The sequence below is a fragment of the Carlito syrichta genome, unplaced genomic scaffold, assembly GCF_000164805.1.
Source record: "Carlito syrichta isolate Samal-C Ts95f unplaced genomic scaffold, Tarsius_syrichta-2.0.1 Scaffold147193, whole genome shotgun sequence".
Taxonomy (NCBI): Eukaryota; Metazoa; Chordata; class Mammalia; order Primates; family Tarsiidae; genus Carlito; species Carlito syrichta.
The window spans coordinates 314829-334860 of NW_007091289.1; the positions used below are offsets into that span (position 1 = coordinate 314829).

A 20032-nucleotide genomic window follows, 5' to 3' on the forward strand; every position below is an offset into this window, starting at 1 on the left:
ACTGGCAAACCAATTTGACAGGTCTTGTGAAATATTCTATAAATATATATAAATGTGAATGAGCTCAGAGGCTCCTGGGCACACGGGTCATCAGCTCCCGGACAGTGGGGCATGTGTCACCACAAATGTGTGAAGACAGTGAGGATTCACTAACATGAGCCAGAAAGGCCTCAACAGGTTGGAGGTAACTGAGCTGGCACTTGAAGGGTGAGTGGGAATGTCTCCGAAAGGAGGAAAATGGGAGGTATAGGCTTATTGTGTGGCTGTCTTACTCCATATTCAGTATCAGACTTGGTGCCATTTTAAAGTTGTAAATGCAGACTTCCCTTTCTCAATACAAGATACATTTTCCCGAATAATCCTCTAAATACTAGCAAAGGGACTCAAATCAGTTTGTGAGTCATCTAACATTTGACTCTTTGACTACTCAAGGAATGCTTGGGTATACCTAATAACATACATTTTCATTCTATGTCCAATTAAATTAACCAATACAGCCTGCAATCTATCCTTCTCATACCTGATCCTGATTTTTGTCATGTAAAAGTAATGATGATAATAATAATATCCATTCATACAATATCTATCATAGGCAGGTAGTGTGTTAAGATACTAGATACATCAATTCATCTAATTTTTTGAACACACCTATGAAAGGCATTCCTTCATATTTTTAGAAGGGTTAAACTATGGCTTAGAGAAATTAAGCATCACACCCATCATATTTAAGTGATTCAGTTCCAGGAAGCTGTGACTCCTATGCCGTGTATAATCTTAAACACCATACTGCAGAATTTTAATTAGATTTCTGATGACTTATAGTGTGGAACTAAAGGCAGACCTTCATATTATATACATTATTTTTTTCCAGAGATAGACAAAAGAACTCAATAAAAAGTATAGAATAATTCAAGGATAAACTCCTTAAGCTCCACGAAGGAATTGATCTAGGTAAGAAATTGTGTATTATAATTTAAAAGAACAAAGAGGGTTTGCAGATAAGGAGTCATATTTAAGTTGGTTCTCTATTCTCAGCCACTTTTGTAAGCTTAGTTTTTTAGTCTCTGAGAAATAAAATAATTCAGAAGCCAGAGGACAGCTAGAAAATTCACTAGCATCCATCACTTTCAAAGCCATGTTCAAGAGAGCAGAGGGAAATCATTTCCCAGATACTTTCTGAAATCACCAGATTACGGAGAGCTGGAGTGAAAACAGTTAATAATCATTAGCATTTCGGCCCAATTCTCTCACCTTTTTATACTTGAGGGAAACCAGGGACCTCAGGGATAAAATTACTGGTTTAAAGTCACCTAGTGGCTATTCTTGAATCCCATCTTTCTGTCCCAAAGTTTGCAGCAGAAAAAAACTTTTACATTTGTAAAATTTCAAAACCCTGAGGAAATCACACAATAGGCTCATCATCATAAATGTAATAAAAGCACAGCTAAAATGTCCTCACAGTGTTCAGACTTCTCCATTCTATTCTGCACAGCTCTTCCATTGTATTTTCAATTGGTTCTCCTCTAGTTATTTTGGGAGCATTTTTTTCTTTTTAATTTATTTTAAGTCCTATGTTCACAAACTTTTTTGTCCTTTACCAACTTCATAATTTTCCATTTTTTCTTTTGATTCACTTGGACTGTAAGACATGTTAGCAAATGAATCTATATTAATTCCCTTTTGTGTTTTCTCGGGCATACCAAAGTTCTGTAGCAAATGAAGACACTTTTCTTTATGTTTCCCTTCTTCTACTGAACAGCTAAATATTCCTCTTAGGCTTATTTCACCAGATTAATTTAGCTAAGCTTCACTTTTGATGCTGTTTTGTTAATGTTAAATTACATTTCCTTAACATGGGAGTCGGTGTAGCAGCACACTCTGGCATGCCATCAGAATAAAGACACATCATGTCACCAAATAATTATGTTATTTAGCAACTGTTCTTATCTATCATCTCTTAATTTGTGTCATAATTCAGTCACTCTGAGTCTGTGTTTGTGTTGTGTCAGCCACTACAAAGCTGACACTTAAATTAACTGTGTATATTAAACAAGGAGACACATTTTGATCAATTCAGAGATCTGAATACCCAATGTTTGTTTTCTGCTTTGGACTTTAGGACAGTTGAATCAAAGACTTAGTTTTGAATCACTTGACTGTTCACTCCAGTAATTGCACAGTAGGCATAAAATACAACTATAGACACTAAGAATTCTGAAAAATTAGAAACTGTCGCCAGTAATGTTTCTATTCTCATTTAAATTAAAATGTGTTTGAGTCAATTTCTAATTCCAGGTAATTGACCTATGCTAATTAAATCCTTTAGTTAGCTGTATAAAGATCCTGAATCATCTTTGAGTAACCAGTTCATGGAAGGTATATCCTCAGCTATTTAATATGTTTAAAATATATTGTATATTTCTCTAGTCTGTTTAGAGTGGAAAAAAAAGGAACTCAGAGGCACTCAGGTATGTCTGTTTCTGTCTTAGGCACCCGAGAAAACTCTGTTTTCCAACAAAATACAGCAAAATTAGATTTATTTGTATTATCACTTTATGATGTCACTTTACATAGGTTTCCATAGGTTTTCATTTGTTTCCTTTTCCTTCCTCTTCCCCACCCATCTGCCCTTATAAATTTAATTTCCCTGTGCCTAACGTAAATCAATACTTGGACCCAAATAAACACTATTATTTGCCTGGAGCTAGGACAGTGGCTAGGAAAATACTGGAGATGTCATTGCAACTATTTTCATGAATTAGCTGAGTATTTAGATATTTAATAACTTCCCAACAATATCCATATTATGATAATTTAAAAGATTTTATTCTGACATAGCTTTTCATTTCATGATCAAAAATATACAAAAGAATGATTAAGATTTGTTTTATATACTCAAGTTTTATCCTGGCAATTTGAATGTTAGTTGACCTTCAACCACATAATTTGAACTGTGCGGATCCACTTATACTCAGATGTTTTTCAATAAGAGTTACGAGTGTAACATATCTTTTCTGCTTTCCCTTTTACCTCCTCCTTTCTTCTGTCCCTCTCACCCTTGAGACAGAAAAAACAAACCTCTCTTCTCTTCCTCCTCCTTCTCCCCAGCCTGCTCAACATGAAGACAATAAAGATCTTTATGATGCTCCACTTCCACATAATAAATAGTAAATATATTTATCTCTTATGATTTTCTTAATATTTCTTTTTCATTCACTGATTTTATTATAAGAATATAGTGTATAATGCATATAACATTGATAATGCATGTTGACCAATTGTTTATGTGATCAATAAGGCTTCCTGTCAACAGTAGGCTACTAGTTAAATTTGGGAGAGTCAAAAGTTACACATGGATTTTTGACTGTCTGGGGGATCGTCGCCTCTAATCCCTGCCTGTTTGAAGGTCAACTGTATTTCTTTGTATCAATTTTTATACTACTTTATATGGCATCAGCAAACTAATAGAAACTCACTTATAAAATAACCACCTTATTTACACCTATAATTAGCTTTTATTTTTAAACAAAGTAGTTATTTGAGTAAGTCACTTTTTGTTAGTTAACTGAATTCATTGATAATACTGAATATATATCTGGGCCTAGAAAGGAATGGCTGAATATTTAGGAAAATGCAATCAGAATAGCACATATTTATTAAGTACCTGCTGATTGCATGTCTTCTTGTAGAATACAAATAAATACAGAATATTAGCTACTGTTTCATTTTGGGTTACCCATTATCCTCTAGCCATTATTATCTAGGAATATGCATAGATCTATATTTTGTTATATAATTCTGAAGACAAACTGAAGACATTATTACTACACTTATCCCCATTCTGTACAAATGAGATGTTCTCCTAACATAACATGGTTCGAGAGGGGAAGACAGGCACAAATCCAAATCAATCTGATTTAAAAGTTCATGGTCCTATAATCCCTCTATTACCTGTTTCAAAGAAAACTTTGGATTTTACAGCATATTTGAAGAGGAAAGATTTGTCTAAAAAGAAAATTAGAAGTCCAAGGAAGCAAAATGATTCAGATAATGATTCAGTAGAGAAAGCAAAATGACTCCAGATTGGCAGATCTGCAGTGGGGCTGTTGTCATTAAGTTAGTTAGTACATCTCAGTTTATTGACGTAGAAAAAGAATAATCTGTACTATTTTGCAGGGAGAAAGAGAGTAGTGGTTGGGGAACGAATGTCACAGAGAAAGCTGTATACCTTAGCTTGTTTCCCCACGAAACAGAGCTAAATTTCACTTCTCAGGGAAGTTTACCTGTGCAGCAGCAATGGATGATCATCTTACTTCAAGAGCAACTGCCTCACTTCAAGTTACAGACATACGGCTGGTAGCTTGGCATCTAGTCTTTCAGTCACATAGGTTTTCTCTAGACAGGCTGTACAGAAAAACCACTTGGAAACAGTCTGTGGAAGGAAAGAAAAATGGATTTATCTGTTTGATTTCTCCTTTGCTAGTGGGGCTGCTTATCTGGACCTTTGACAGTAAGTGAAACTAAGGGAATCTGAAAGATCTGTAAGGTGTATTTGAAGTAGTGAGAGTCAAAGTAGGTTTAGGAGGGAGAACAAGGATTCAGATAAGCAGATTGGAGTGCAAAGATTCTACTAGATATGAGGGTAAGAGAGACTAGGCTTTTCTCTGGCAAGTTCTACGTAGGAGGGTACTCTACGAAACATATGCAAATTATAAACATTTATTCCCTCTTTGGGTTACACAACTCTTTTCTGAAAAAAAATTTTATGTTTTTTCCCAAAATTCAGACAAAATAAAAAAAGATAAGGAGATAAATAAAATACTCACATTTCTTCCATAATTTTTCTTGAATTTTTCAGTATGTGTTTCCTCTTGTTTAGAACTCATTAAAGCCTGTCGGTACATTATGCTTTGCTGAAGGTGATGTACATCATTTGGTACAGAAAGGACAGATTTATTTCCTGTGTCCCTTCAATCATGTCTCTCTTGAAATAGTACCTCATTTTCACTCTATCTCAATCTCTTTTGATTTTTCTCATTTTTACTATGTTGATGATCTTACAAGGGATACTAAACTATGTTTTCATTAATCTATTGCTTAAATCTTTACATTTGGCCTGGCCAGAGGTATCAGATATTCTCTGTGCATAATTGTCATTAGCACCACTTAAAGTTATTGACATAAAGAGTTGAAAAGGATAAGCTTTATTTTGATTTAAATGAGCAAGCTTTGGTATTTACTTGTGTGTAGATTATTATGTCAGTCATTTTTTGAAGCTTGTTAAAATAAGAAATTCTTTTTAAAATAGTTTATTAAGCTGGGCTTGGTGGCTCAGCCTGTAATCCCGCGCCTTGGGAGGCTGAGGTGAGTGGATTGCCTGAGCCCGCGGGTTCGAGATCCACCTGGGCAACTTGGCGAGACGTCATCTCTACAATAAATCAAAAAATCAGCCGGGCATGGTAGCGTGCGCCTGTAATTCCGGCTACTTGGAAGGCTGAGGCGGCAGGATCGCCGGAACCCAGCAGGTCGAGGCTGCGGTGGCCGGGAGTGGCCACTGCACCCCAGTCTGGGCGACAGAGTGAGACTCCAACTCAAAAAAATAAAAAATAAAAAATAAATAAATAAAATAGCTTATTAAATGTTGGTGAGATTAACATAGATTTTAAAACTTACCTATAATAATAAAGTGTGAAAATCATTAAAATGCAATTTGAACATTTGATATAAAATAGATTCCAGTGGGACATTTTACCACAAAAATCAGTATTTGATCTAAAATAGAATCCAGTGGGACATTTTACCTAAAACTTAAAATTGCAATCAGGAAAAATTTATACACACTTTTCTACTTCTTATCTAATTCATTTTAATGCAATCTATTTTACATTTCTAAAATATCAGTAAAATTAGACAGTCAATTAAAATTTCATGGTCTACAGTATTATCTTTAGATAGAACTGGAAGCAATACTCCAGTTAATAATCTAACTATAAAAATAGCAGTATTGCTCCAGTTTCAGCAATAAGAAATTATAATTGCCCAATGTCCCAATTTTTCTTAGTTTAAGTAATTTAGCTATTTCTAATCTTCTTTGTCCTCAAACTTTGTAAAAAGCTATAGTTGATATCAAACAAAATTGGAGTCATCCTCATTTTCTAGTCACATTTTGGAACCTGTAAATACAGACCTATTTTCTATATGTACATAAATTAAAGCTTGGATATATATTAGCTTTGTTATAATGATAAAACAGGTGTGAATGTTAATCTCTATTATATTTGTGCAGTTTATGATAAACAGGTATCACATGCAATCCAGGTGCTATGATTTGGATATGGTTTGTCCTCACCAGAACTCGTTGAAATTTGATCCCAGTGTGGCAGTGTTGGGAGATGGGTCCTCTTTGGAGGTGTTTGGGTCATGAAAGGAAATCCCTTCTTAATAGATTTCTTTCTCTGGGGAGAAGTTCTCACTCTCTTAGAAATGGATTTGTAGCCTGTCTCGGTGGCTCAGCCTGTAATCCCGCGCTTTGAGAGGCTGAGGTGAGTGGATTGCCTGAGCTCGAGGGTTCGAGACCCGCCTGGGCAACTTGGCGAGACCTCATCTCTCCAATAAAATTAAAAAATCAGCTGGGCGTGGTAGCGCGTGCCTGTAATTCCGGCTACTTGGAAGGCTGAGGCGGAAGGATCGCCGGAGCCCAGCAGGTCGAGGCTGCGGTGGGCGGGAGCGGCCACTGCACTCCAGTCTGGGCGACAGAGTGAGACTCCAACTCAAAAAAAAAGAAAAAAGAGAAATGGATTTGTTCCAGCTAGAGCCAGTTGTTAAAAAGACTCAGGCTTCCTCAATTTCTCTCTCTTGCTTTTGCTCTTACCATGTGATTTTGCACACACAAGCCCCCCTTCTATTTTCTGTCATAAATTGAAGCAGCCTGAGGCCCTCACCAAAAAAAAACTGACCAATTTTGGGCTTTTAGCTGCCAGATTAATGAGCCAAATAAACCTTTTTTCTTTATAAATTGTCCAGTATCATGTATTCTTTTATAGCAGCACAAAATAGAGTAAGATACCAAGAAAGAGAGAGCAAAAACATCCCACATTAGTCTTTTTGCAGTTCCTTCAAATAACACAAAGTTTGATACAAACATGCTCTAGGTAAAGGAGCCCTACAAGTTAATTTGATGTGATGCTTGTCCTTCCTGAGGTTCTATTCACAACAGCCCCTCAAGTAGAAAGCAAAGAGTATGAAATCAGGCAAATGGGTAGGATATATATTAACTTTTGTTTTCTTGAGATAAAGGGTGTTATCACTAAACTGTGAAGTGATTATAATGAAGGAGAAAAGGAAGAAATATACTGACACCATAAGTCAAATGTCAGAACTTGGTGACACCAAAATAAAGGACAATCTCAGGAATGATCATCATAGCTTAGTAAAAGCCACATAGCATTCTGCCGAGTCCATCAAGTCCATCGAAACATAAGAAATTTTAAAACATTAGACATGAACAACCACCAAAATGAGAATTCTAAATTAGTCTGAGTCATGTGGGAGAAAAAAAAAAACACCAAATATTGGTATCAGAAGAGAATAATAATTTGATTAATACCTACCTTCTAATCAATCTAATTTTCATAACAATCATATTGTCATTCCTAAAATAAAAATGACACTGTGAATCAGAAAGATTAAGGAGCTAAATCAATGAATTCAATAAAGGGCTTTAAGCAGTGAAATTTAATGCTGGGTGCATCTTGCTGGCACTAGGCTCCCTTCAAAATACTGGCATATATCTCTCAGGCCATTTCAATTTAAACTGAAATGTGACAAAATATTTTCTCTTTTCCCTGTTACTATTCTTCATGGAATTAAGAAAGTGCTTTTATATTCTTAGGCAGGATGGAAAGCCAGTTCAGTAAAACCGTGCCTGTTGACTACTAACCAGAAGTTGGGTGTAGTGCTGAACATTTTAACCTGTTTGTATCATTTAATCCTCATAATTCTGTGGTACAGGTAATATTAATGCCCAGATGAAAAAGTCCGAGGACTTAGGCCATTAGTTAACTTGACCCCAGTCACACAAAAATCAAATGTTGGGGTTCAGAATCAGTCACAAGTAGTTTAACCTCAAAACCCATATTCTTACCTACTTTTTCAATAACATCATATTCAAAGGATGGCCTAAGAAAATAAGAAAAATAATCCTTAGCATTAGCATTCTCATAATTATTGCCTCACATGTTCAGAAATTGGTGATTAAAACTGTCTCATAGCAGGAGGATATCAAGTCTGCCTTCAAGATCTCACAAAAACTAAGAACCCTGAGAAAATGTATATATATGTACATACACAAATGTTTCATCACATTTCATGGAGTTATTGGACGCTCAGAAGTTCAGATTAACAATCTCCAATATTAATCATTCTATTCAAATAAAAGCTTACACACACATATGCATCTCAAGTTGATGCTGCTTTTAGTAACTATACTGTTAATAAAATATGTTTTGGAAATGAAATAAAAGAGCACCTGCAAAAATGAGTGCTTCCTGGTCTAAAGATAAATACTTAGTTAGAATCTTGGCCTTATGCCACCTAGTGGGTACCTTGAGTCACTTATTAATTTTTTGTATGTCTGGCTTATAAAATGGGGATAATAATAGCAAACCCAGAGGTATGCTGTAAGGATTTAATAAGTTGACATCCATCACCCACTCAGTAGAGAGCGTGTGCAGAGTTAACTCCCTGTAATAGCTCATAACCTCCTTTAATTTTGACCAATGAGTTTTAATATCATGAAAAAGAATACCCTTGATATTTAACACTCTTTATTTTCACATCCCTATTGTAATACCTAGCACATTGCTTCGAACATAGCAGGCATTTAGTAAATATTTGCTGAATATATTAAGAAGGAAAAACGTCTTAACATTGCTCTATTTCCAATCATGCATTTAAATTGTCATTGAATTTTTGGAAGTTTTTTCATATATAATTCCATGGTGTTCACATATTTCTATATACACTTTTATTATCCATTGTGTACACATAATATGTAATCAATCATTTGATTGCCATAGACTTCATTCCCTATAACTATATGGTCTTTACTAATTATTCATGCAAATCTCCATTTCTTAATCAGAATGATTTTCTGTTTTTTGCAGATAGCCAAGTTTATCCATACTTCTGGCTGTGTTTGTTTTTAAATGCCAGAGAAGCTTATATGCAAATGAAGATAGAGCATGCTAATATAGTTCATTGATATGTTACTACTCACCCTGCAGATAAAGTATCTTTTTGAATATTTCAAAAGAAAACTAGAAAAAAATCAATCTTTCTCTATAAATGTTACCAGAACCATCAATTAAAATGTTCCAGTTAATTCTTACACATGCATTCTGCTTTATCTGAAAATGCCAGTACCAAATGCTTGGTACAGTTTGATCTTAGTTGGGTGTTCCTTTTTCTTTTTGAAATTATTTTGGCTTAGACATGTTTAGATATGTGAAAAAACTGGAAATACCTGCTTTTCTTTTATATTTTTGGTTAATCATTTAAAAAATCAAATTAGTATAATGATTAAGTGGGTTTCATTTTATTTACATTGTCATGAGATTAAATTTTATTACTATATTTTAACATCCCATTAATGAAAGGAAAAATAGAAATGATAAATTGAAGTATTTGTACTATTAATCATTCCATACAAATTTCTAATGATGGCTAATTCTTTGGATTTCTATACCCTAAGTCACTGGAGAGAATTACTTTAGTCGTTTATTTTATAAATGTATGTTTTGGAAACAAAAAATCACTTGCTAAAATGACGGCTTCCTGGTCTAAATCAATTTTTGCCAGTTTTTTGTTTTTATAAAACATTTAAACTTTAATATTTTTATTCTCTTATAAAGGGTTGTATGCTTATCTTATGGATTATTACTTAGAAATAAAGATAAATTTTACATATTAAATTTTGATTTCTAATGACTAGATCAGTACTTCTCAAACTTTATTGTGCATAGTAGTCACTGGATATCTTGTGAAAATGCAGAGTGTGATTCAGTAGGTCTGGAATGAAGCCAAATTTTGAGGTGCAGACAATGGACTATTTTTAGGCTGTCTAATGATGACTCAACAGAAACTTCTTGGATCTCATAATTAACACGCAGAATTATTTTACTGAAAGTAAGACAAAGTAATGGTTCTGGGAAGAGCATGAGTGCTAGAGATAATCAGATATAACTTTGAATTCATTTTCTGATACTTAGCTAGCTAATTTTGGGCAGATTTTAACTTTTCTTAGTTGTCTACCCTCAGTTCCTCTAACAGTAGTCAGCACTTGAGAAGTATTGATTTATTGATTAAGATTTCAAAGGAAATAATCAGTTTTGATGATAATTTCAGTTCAATTTAGCAAACATTATTGAAGGCCTATCGAGCCTAAAAAGGATGGCATGCTCAGGGTACCAACAAGGGACTCAAGGTACCACTGATTCTATAAATTGTTTCTTTCTGAAAGTTAGCTGAAAAATTACATTATACATAACTATTGGTATTGGATTGGTAACTGGAAAATTTGCCTGATGACCTTTAGATAGCCACAAATATATTATTCTTGTCATATGTAATGTTTTATTTGCCAATACTCAATGTTTTTATGTTGCTGAAAATTCTTAGTTATTCCTTAATGTTAAAGGTACATGATTCACCCAAATGCTTTCATGTTGATCTCTTCTAATTGAATCAGATAAAGAATTGTATTTGTCCAGAAGCTTGCTACATACTGGAACAGTGTGGTTACTGTGTTACTAATAATATAATTGAATTGTTAATATAAATTGAGATTTAGTAATCTAAACATTTCAGAAATTAAATAAAATGTCATATGTCTGCTATGGAAGAATGCTCTAAGATAATGACTTTAGAAAATCTGATTATGTGCCATGGAACATTCTAAACCCAGATGTGTTTCCCTCCACTCCCTGACAACAGAATTTGGGAACCATTATTGATAATAAACCCAACATCAAAAACTGGCTTCATACAAATTGCAGTTGACTGATGTTCTGTGTTTCAAATTGGCTAATTAATTATATTAGCTACATTTCATGTTATACATATATCAGAAACAATGATATGTTTGCAATGCAACAAATACTATTTTGTTATTGTTAATGGATATGACATGCATGCAAATTGTCTTTCTTTCCTTTAAAACTGATTCTAAAAAATTAGTTTGTTGGCTGGGAGCAGTGGTTCAGTTGGTAATCCCAATACTTTGGGAGGCCGAGGCAAGAGGATTGCTGGAGCCCGTGGGTTCAAGACCAGCCTGGGCAACTTGGTGAGACCTCGTATCTACAATAAATCACAAATTCCAGCTGCTTGGAAGGCTGAAGCAGAAGGATTGCCTAAGCCCAGCAGGTCGAGGCTGTGGTGGCTGTGAGCGTGCCACTGCACTCCAGCCTGAGCAACAAAGAGTGAGACTCCAACACACACACACACACACACACACACACACACACACTACACACACACACACACTACACACACACACACACACACACACACACACACACTACACACACACACACACACACACACACACACACACACACACACACACACACACGATTAGTTTGTTGTCCCTTATTTTGGTCCAATCCTGACTACCTACTAGTTTTTCCAGAACTATGTTTTTAAAAAGTTGATAACTAGCCGGGCTCGGTGGCTCAGCCTGTAATCCCGCGCCTTTGGGAGGCTGAGGTGAGTGAATTGCCTGAGCCCGCGGGTTCGAGACCCGCCTGGGCAGCGAGACCTCATCTCTACAATAAATCAAAAAATCAGCCGGACGTGGTGGCGCATGCCTGTAATTCCAGCTACTCGGAAGGCTGAGGCGGAAGGATCGCATGAGCCCAGCAGGTCGAGGCTGCGGTGGCCGAGAGCGGCCACTGCACTCCAGTCTGCGTGACAGAGTGAGACTCCAACTCAAAAAAAAAAAAAAAAAGTTGATAACTAAATATGTAAGATGTAAAATACAGAGGTCTATTGGGCAAATCCTTTTATTTTTCCATTTTTTGTCTCTTATTAAAACATTTGAAGATTATTTTTAAAAAAAACTTGGGACTTTCCTTGATTACAATGGCATTGTTATGTTTACTTTAGATTTGAGTTTCAGAAAAAACTTAACAGGGATCATTTTATGAACTATTGGAACTTCTTAGATATTCTTCCTTTGTGTACTCTATGTTTTAGAAATATTTAATTCAGTGTAGTCCATGAAACCTTCACTTTTGTACTATTCTCTTTTCCTTTTTGATTCAATAGGACAAAAAATTGACATGACCCTATGACCATGGGCCCTATGAATGGTTCCTTCAACCCACTAGCACTGGAAAATAGTCATGGTTCACACCCCTGCTCTTTGGTCACAGAAAATGCTAAATAAGACCACATTTATAAAGACACAGATCAAACAATATGAAAATAGGCTTGCTTTTCTCCAAAGTCAAGTTCTATTTTCACCAGTAGTTGACTTTACAAAATACACACTAAATAGTTACATTTCTTATTCAAGTGACTGGATATTATATCACCAAGAACTCATTTGGTTTTTAATATGCATTGAAATCAAAATCAATAATGATAATTCAAGTTATTGCATGATAATTATCAATGTTGTGTCAGAATAAAAGCAAGCGCCATTTATTCTAATATAGATTCAGAAATTGTTCATAATTAAGAACAGAATAATAGGAAAGAACTAAATTCATATGATTGCATACATTCATGACTAATAACATTTTAAAATAAATATAAGCACTTATGATTTATCAATATTGAGTAGCCTTATTTCCATTAATTACATATTTTCTTTTTAGAGTATTTCTCTTGGAGGATGGTAGCCTCAAGATATATAATGTTACCAGGTCAGATGCTGGATCGTATACATGCATAGCCTCAAATCAGTTTGGCATTGCAAAGAACACTGGCAACCTCATTGTAAAAGGTATTTAGTTATCTTCATTTGTGCTTGATGAACACTGGAAATGTGAATGCATGTCATGACTTCTATCACAGTGTCAAACTTGTACCATATTGTATATCTGAAATATTTGATTTTACAGTTTATTTAAGAGATCCATTCCTGTACTCATTAATAACACACTTTGACAGTGGGATACCAGGGTAGATGTGAATACTTTGGCAGTTGAAAATGCTGTCAGTGCATAATTACGCAGAGTTATAACCTATACCTGAATTACATGAATTTTCACAAATTCTTAATATTTGGGGCCATCAACATATTGATAAGTTGCTAGATATTGCTTTTCTTGGTCAAATGCCATTCAAAAGTTCTCGTTTTGTATAAAATATTTACCTCTCTATGTATTTGTTCACTACCAAATACAAACACAGTTCACTTATTTATGTTACTTTAGCCACCGAACTAGTGAAATGCAGCGTCATGCATATACTTTAATAAGCAGTTCTTTAAAAAACAAAACAAAACTAAAATCATAGTGTCTATATGAATTATTATATTCCCATCATGGTAAACAGATAAACTCATAAAATTTGCGATGGCAAAACAGTATACTCTATTTTTAAGATTTTTATCCTAGTATCAATCCAAATGTTCCTACATTTATCACCAAGGGACATAATTACCATTAGAAGTGTCTATTCCCTATCTTTGCTACTTTATAATATTGAATTTCAGCTCATAAAACTATTATGTTTACTGGAAGCCATGTCACTTCTATCAATTCACTGCCTCCTGAATGATAAAAATGACTGTCTTGGTAAAGCAGTTTGAACGTCTAATTAAGCTCAAATGATTAAATTCAGCAATTGTTGCTTTCTCGTATTTTCTATTAAAAATAAATATATTCAATAAAAAGTAGTTAGCTGCTATACTTCAACTCTTATTTAAAATATCTCAAGAAAAATAAACACCCACTTTTAAGCCTAGAAGATATTTCTGCCAACTTGTCTCAAGAATATTATATTATGTCGACAATTGTCTGAAGTACTCTGGGGAAATGTGACTGATAAAGCTTGATGTGTCAAAATCCAACCAGTGTGGTGAATTTTGAAAAACTTCACTTCTTTAAGATTGTATTGTCATCAATTTTTAAGACAGAGATGGACATAGTGTTCCAAGATATGTTATGGCTATATTTAAGAACAGTGTATATCTCTAGCAAATTTTTGGCAATACTCATATATTGAACAGTGTAAATGCTTTATAGTTGAAGAAATGACAAGTTCATTAAGAGAAAGAAAGAGATTTATCATATAATTTCAAATAAAAAAGGTGTAGGTAGTATACATTAATTTATTACAACAGAAGATTAAAATATCACGAAGGACAAGAAAGCATTACAGTTAAGTCTTTTAGGTATGGGAAAACTCTGGGGGCATTAAAAAATGAAAGAGAAAGAATAAAATACATCAATAGTAGAAAGGTAGTTTTCAAAAGAAAGTTTTTATAGAATACTGGTGATCTGGGGGTTCGACCAATGGTATTGTTGCAAAAACACAGTAATGGAGATCCCTTTATCTGGAGGCTATAGGAGAAAATTTAATGAATACATTAAACTGTATAGTCTCTCTTCTTCAAATGCTTATTAAATATTTGGCAATATGATACTCACTGCTCACTAATAAATGATAGGAGAAAAATAAAATGTAAAGATTCACTAGCCGGGCTTGTTGGCTCAGCCTGTAATCCCATGCCTTGGGAAGCTGAGGTGAGTGGATTGCCTGAGCCCGCGGGTTCGAGACCCGCCAGGGCAACTTGGTGAGACGTCATCTTTACAAAAAATCAAAAATTAGTTGGGCGTGGTAACCTGCGCCTGTAGTTCCAACTCCTTGGCAGGCTGAGGCAGAAGGATCGTTGGAGCCCAGCAGATCGAGGCTGCGGTGGCAGGGAGCAGCCACTGCACTCCAGTCTGGGTGACAGAGTGAGACTCCAACTCAAAAAAAAAAAAAAAAAAAGAAAAGATTCACTAAAAGGTTAACGGAGAAACTTGGAAGCAATTGGACTGTGTTATGAGTACAACAGTTGCATATTTCAGATGTGTAATACAGTCATGTTTTCTGCTAGTTGGATTCCTAGTTCTTATCATGGAAAATAAGTTGATCTACATTTTCAAATATTTCATAAAGCACACCACAATCCTCAGGTACTCTGCATTTTCTACAAGTAAAAAACAAACAAACAAAAATAAAACCCAATTAATCAAGATTGCTCAGGCCTGACTCTGTAGTTCACACCTATAATGCCAGCACTTTGAGAAACCAAGGCAGGAGAATTTCTTGCGTCCAAGAATTTGAGGCTAGTCTGGGCAACATAGCAAAACCTCATCTCCAAAAATAAATAAATAAATAAATAAATAAATAAAGAGATATAGCCAGGCATGGTGGTGTGCTTGTAGTTCAGGCTACTTGGGAGGCTGAGGCAAAAGGATCACCTGAGACCAGGAGGTCAATCAAGGCTGTGGTGAGTCGTGATGGTTCCACTATCTGGATGAATAAGACTCCACTACTTAAAAAAAAAAAAAAAAGATTGCTTAGATTAAAAAAAAAAGCCTGACTTACCTTTCTTTTGTGGATGGGAGGGGGGGAGAATCTATTTCTGGTATTCTTTGCTAAAATTATTGAAACCAAAATATCCCACTTTTCCTGTCACCATAATCGTCCTACTCTTTCTCTTATGTAGCACTTTTTTGTGTTCTTGCAAATTACATCATTTACTTACGTAGTCTTTCCGTTTTAGAACAGAAGCCCAAAGAGGGCAGGGATCTTTGTTTTTTGTTTTGTTTTGTTTTGTTTTTTGAGTTGGAGTCTCACTCTGTCGCCCAGACTGGAATGCAGTGGCCGCTCCGCAGCCTCGACCTGCTGGGCTCCGGCGGATCTTTGTTTTAATCGATTGTAAACCACAAGTCCTAGAACTTTGTCAGGAACAGTATGTGTCCAATAAGTTTTTATTGATTTCAGGAAAGGCTATTATCTTATATTCCTTGATTCACAGCAATTATTTTCATCCTGACTTCCTTGCTCTAAAATCTGATAATTTTCAACTTTTCAGGTTAAGCTTCTTAGGATACTTTGCGAAAAAGGCCATCAAAGAAAAACAAAACAAAAAACAAGGCTTTCTCTTTCCTAATTGGAGGGCTCATCATTATATACTTCTAATAGACAACCACCACCCAAGGGGAGAGGCAAGAAGAAGCTACATGAAAATCCAAAATAGTTCATGGATAGAACTAACTGTTCTGATATTCATTGCACAGTACCAGAGGATAATCCACATGTTGCAAAAAGAGCACATGTTAATATAACTGATATCAGTATGCATAATTGTCAAGCTATTTTCACACATTTTTTAACCTTCATGAATTTTTCATTTTAAGTAGATTTTAGGGTCTTTTGCTTCGTTGCCATTGGCTAGAACTACCCTATGCAATATAAACAGATACATACTTAATTAAGCAAATACATAAATAAATAAAATAAATCTAACGTGTGTGCAGTATACAGTATAAAGAAACATTTTTAGAAACTTTGCCTTATTATTCATCTGTAATGTTTAATTTTTATTAAATTGTGTGACTGCTGTGCAAACATAGTTCTAAGTCTTATTAATAGCACATCCTCTTAGACTGCTATCTTTAACTCCTTTTTATGTAGGAATGTTGAAGGTATCACTGCCGATGAATTATTATTTTACAAGCTACAAATTTGAAGCTTACTCTGGGAAAGATTTACAATCACGTGCATTGATTCAACCATTTTCTTGACTACTGCGTGGATAATCATCTAGCTGTCTGTCGAGATTACAACATTTATGAGTGTGTGTGTGTGTGTGTGTGTGTTTTGTGTGTGTGTGTGTGTTTCTGTGTGTGTGTGTTTGTGCGTGTGTGTGTGTGTGTGTTTCTCATCAATAATGTTCATCTGATTATAGTTGACAAAGTCAAATATAATTTTTTTTTTCAAACCAAAATCAGTGTATAGTGACCTTAACAGTAATGGTGTGGTAAGAAGCAAATGAGAAATTTCAGTAAAGCTGATAAAACAATCATCTCTCTTTGAATTTACTTATCAGCCTCAGTCATGCAAGAAATGTTGTTGTCAGATAACATGTAAAAAGATAATAGTTACAAGAGTAAGATATTTGCCAGCTTAGTTTTTAGCTGATATGGCTTATCTGTGTTAAGAGGATTCTGAAGTTATCTGCACTGTATGTCAGAAATTTCTATTTCACTAATACAGCAGGATAAGGCAATTTTCCATTCAAACATTGTGAGTACAATTAACAACAGCCTTGCCAGAGCCTCAGAAGATGCCCAATATAATTTGAGGACATGTTCCATAGGCACAAACAGAGAATCAAGAGGAAAGAGAGTTTAAGTGTTTTCATTTTGAAAGACTGAGATTAAAATTACAATGTGTACATTCACTAAGAGGTATATGAAAATCACATAAACAGGAAAATTATTTGATCTGGCATTTGGAAAATTATTAAAAAGCAGAGTAACAGCAGGCTATAAAAATGATCTTGTTTGCAGGCAACATTTGTTTTTGTTTCCCCACTGGAGAAGTTTTGGATGTTCAATTATAGGCCTCATTGCTTCAGCATTATTTTCAACTGAAATGTCGGAACTTGGAAAAGCATATCTAATGTGCAAATTAAGTTTATTGTTGCTCATTTACTTGTTTATTCTTTGTGATAGAAGTCTTTATTATACCAGCATACAGAGTGGCCTATCCATTCTCTCCAGCAGAATGAGAGTATTCCCTAATATGGGTCTACATTTACTAGAAGAAATACCCAAGATAGGTAGATAATTGGAGGCTTTGTGGCTTTAAAAGGCAGCTTAAAGGATTTGAAGTATCAAGCCCAGTTTTATCCAGAAGTCTAGATTGATTGAGCAAACCAAAAGTACAATTTCAGAGAAATGACAAGACATATTGGAATACATTTGTCATATTGTAATAGTTGAAAACACAAGAGAAGTCTCCTGGTGAAACTAAAATAGCTCCCAAAATGCTTAATTTCATATCTCACTTTCCTACAAAGAATTATTTAAAGTACTTTAATAGAAAGAAGACTTTGACTTAAAAATTATTGATGGTGAAAATTATTTTTAAGGTGAGAAAATATATAATAAATTATTATATCAGACAGATTAAAACTTCCCCTTCTTCAACACTGAAAATAATTTTAAGTGAATTATTGAGATTTGACTACTATAATCTATTCAAGTAAAAATGAAAAAAAGTACATTAATTTAAGCAGGTCCACTAATATCAATGCAACTTTGGACTTCATAAAAATTTGGCCCATAGTCTTTAAAAAAATGTAGCACATATGACTCAGATTAAATTTCCAAGTATGTTAAGCAGTTTTTTCTAATGTATATTGCATAATATGTAATGTAAAGGAAAAATATTAATGTATGATAGGTTTTACCACTTTTTATTGTTCAATATATTTTTACTGCACAGATATTAAACCTATTATTGGTCAAAGTTTTGTTTAATTTTAATAGAAGTAGGGTGTATAGCTAGTGGTTTATACTAAGTGAAGGAAGCACGACCCAGAAGAGTGCCTATCACTATTTAAAGCAGTTGAATGCACAGCCTTTAGTATTGTATTAATTGGATTTATAATCACATTAAACTGTTTTTAACTAGCATGGATCTCAAATACTTTTTTTTCAAATTTTAGAGTTGTAGGGTATAATTGAGGATTTGCTACATAAGTAGGCTGCATGCAGGTGAAGTTTTAGCTTCTAGCTGGCCCTCATTCCCCCGGAAATGTGCCAGGTACTCATTATGTTGTCATGTGTGCCACTCCCTCCTCCCTGTCTCCCTCCTCTAGCAGTGCCTGGCAACTGCCAATTCTACCTTTGTGCTAATAGTGTTCAGGCCCACTTAAGAGTGAGAACATGCAGTATTCAGTTCTTTGTTTCTGTGATAGTAGATGGTCTCCAACTACATCCAAGTTGCTGTCAATGTCATGATTTTGTTCTTAATGGCTGCATAATATTTCATCATGTATATGTATCACATTTTCATTTTCTTTAAAATTTTTATTATAAAGATGTGGGGTACAATTCAGGGTTAGGTATATTGATTTTGCAAGTACCCCTGTTGATGAGGTATGCCCCTCCCTGCCCTAGCAGTTTTCCTCAACTGCCAATACCATCCCCACCTCCCACCGACAGTTTCCCATTATTTCCAATCACTTTCTTATAGCATTATAATTGTTCAAGGTCCTCTTATAAGTGAGAACATATGGAACTCTGTTTTTTGTTTCTGTGATAAATCTCTGAGTATGATTGATTCCAAATCCATCCAGATTGCTGCAAAGTCCATATATTTGTCCTTCTTAATGGCTGCATAATATTCCATTGTGTATATGTACCACATTTTTTTATCCAGTCCCACTTCAATGGACAACATGGTTGGTTCCATGTTTTTGCTATTGTGAATAAAGCTGCAACAAACATACGTGTGCAGGTATCTTCTTTTTTTTTTTTTTGAGTTGGCGTCTCACTCTGTCACCCTGACTGGAGTGCAGTGGCCACTCCCGGCCACCGCAGCCTCGACCTGCTGGGCTCCGGCGATCCTTCCGCCTCAGCCTTCCAAGTAGCCGGAATTACAGGCATGCGCCACCACGCCCAGCTGATTTTTTTTTTTTTTGATTTATTGTAAAGATGAGGTCTCGCCAAGTTGCCCAGGCAGGTCTCGAACCCGCGGGCTCAGGCAATCCACTCACCTCAGCCTCCCAAAGGTGCGGGATTACAGGCTGAGCCACCGAGCCCGGCTAGGTATCTTGTTTGTAGAATAATTTGAGTTCCTCTGGGTATATTCCCAATAGGGGAATTGCTGGGTCATATGGAAGGTCAATTTCGAGTTCTTTCAGAAATCACCAAACTGTTTTCCAGAGAGGTTGTACAAGTTTGCATTCCCACCAGCAGTGTAGAAGCATTCCTTTTTCTCCACATCCTCGCCAGCATCT

General features: G+C 35.2%; 1 protein-coding gene across 6 annotated transcripts in view; it reads left to right on the plus strand.

Annotated features, from left to right (window-relative positions):
- Positions 1 to 20032, plus strand: part of LOC103251849 (contactin-6) — a 321692-nt gene that overhangs the window by 247818 nt on the left and 53842 nt on the right. For all 6 annotated transcript variants that reach the window (XM_008050467.2, XM_021708771.1, XM_008050468.2 and 3 more), the window contains one exon: positions 12879 to 13006. In XM_008050467.2, coding sequence (XP_008048658.1) covers positions 12879 to 13006 — 128 coding nt within the window. The remainder of the gene's footprint in view (positions 1 to 12878; positions 13007 to 20032) is intronic.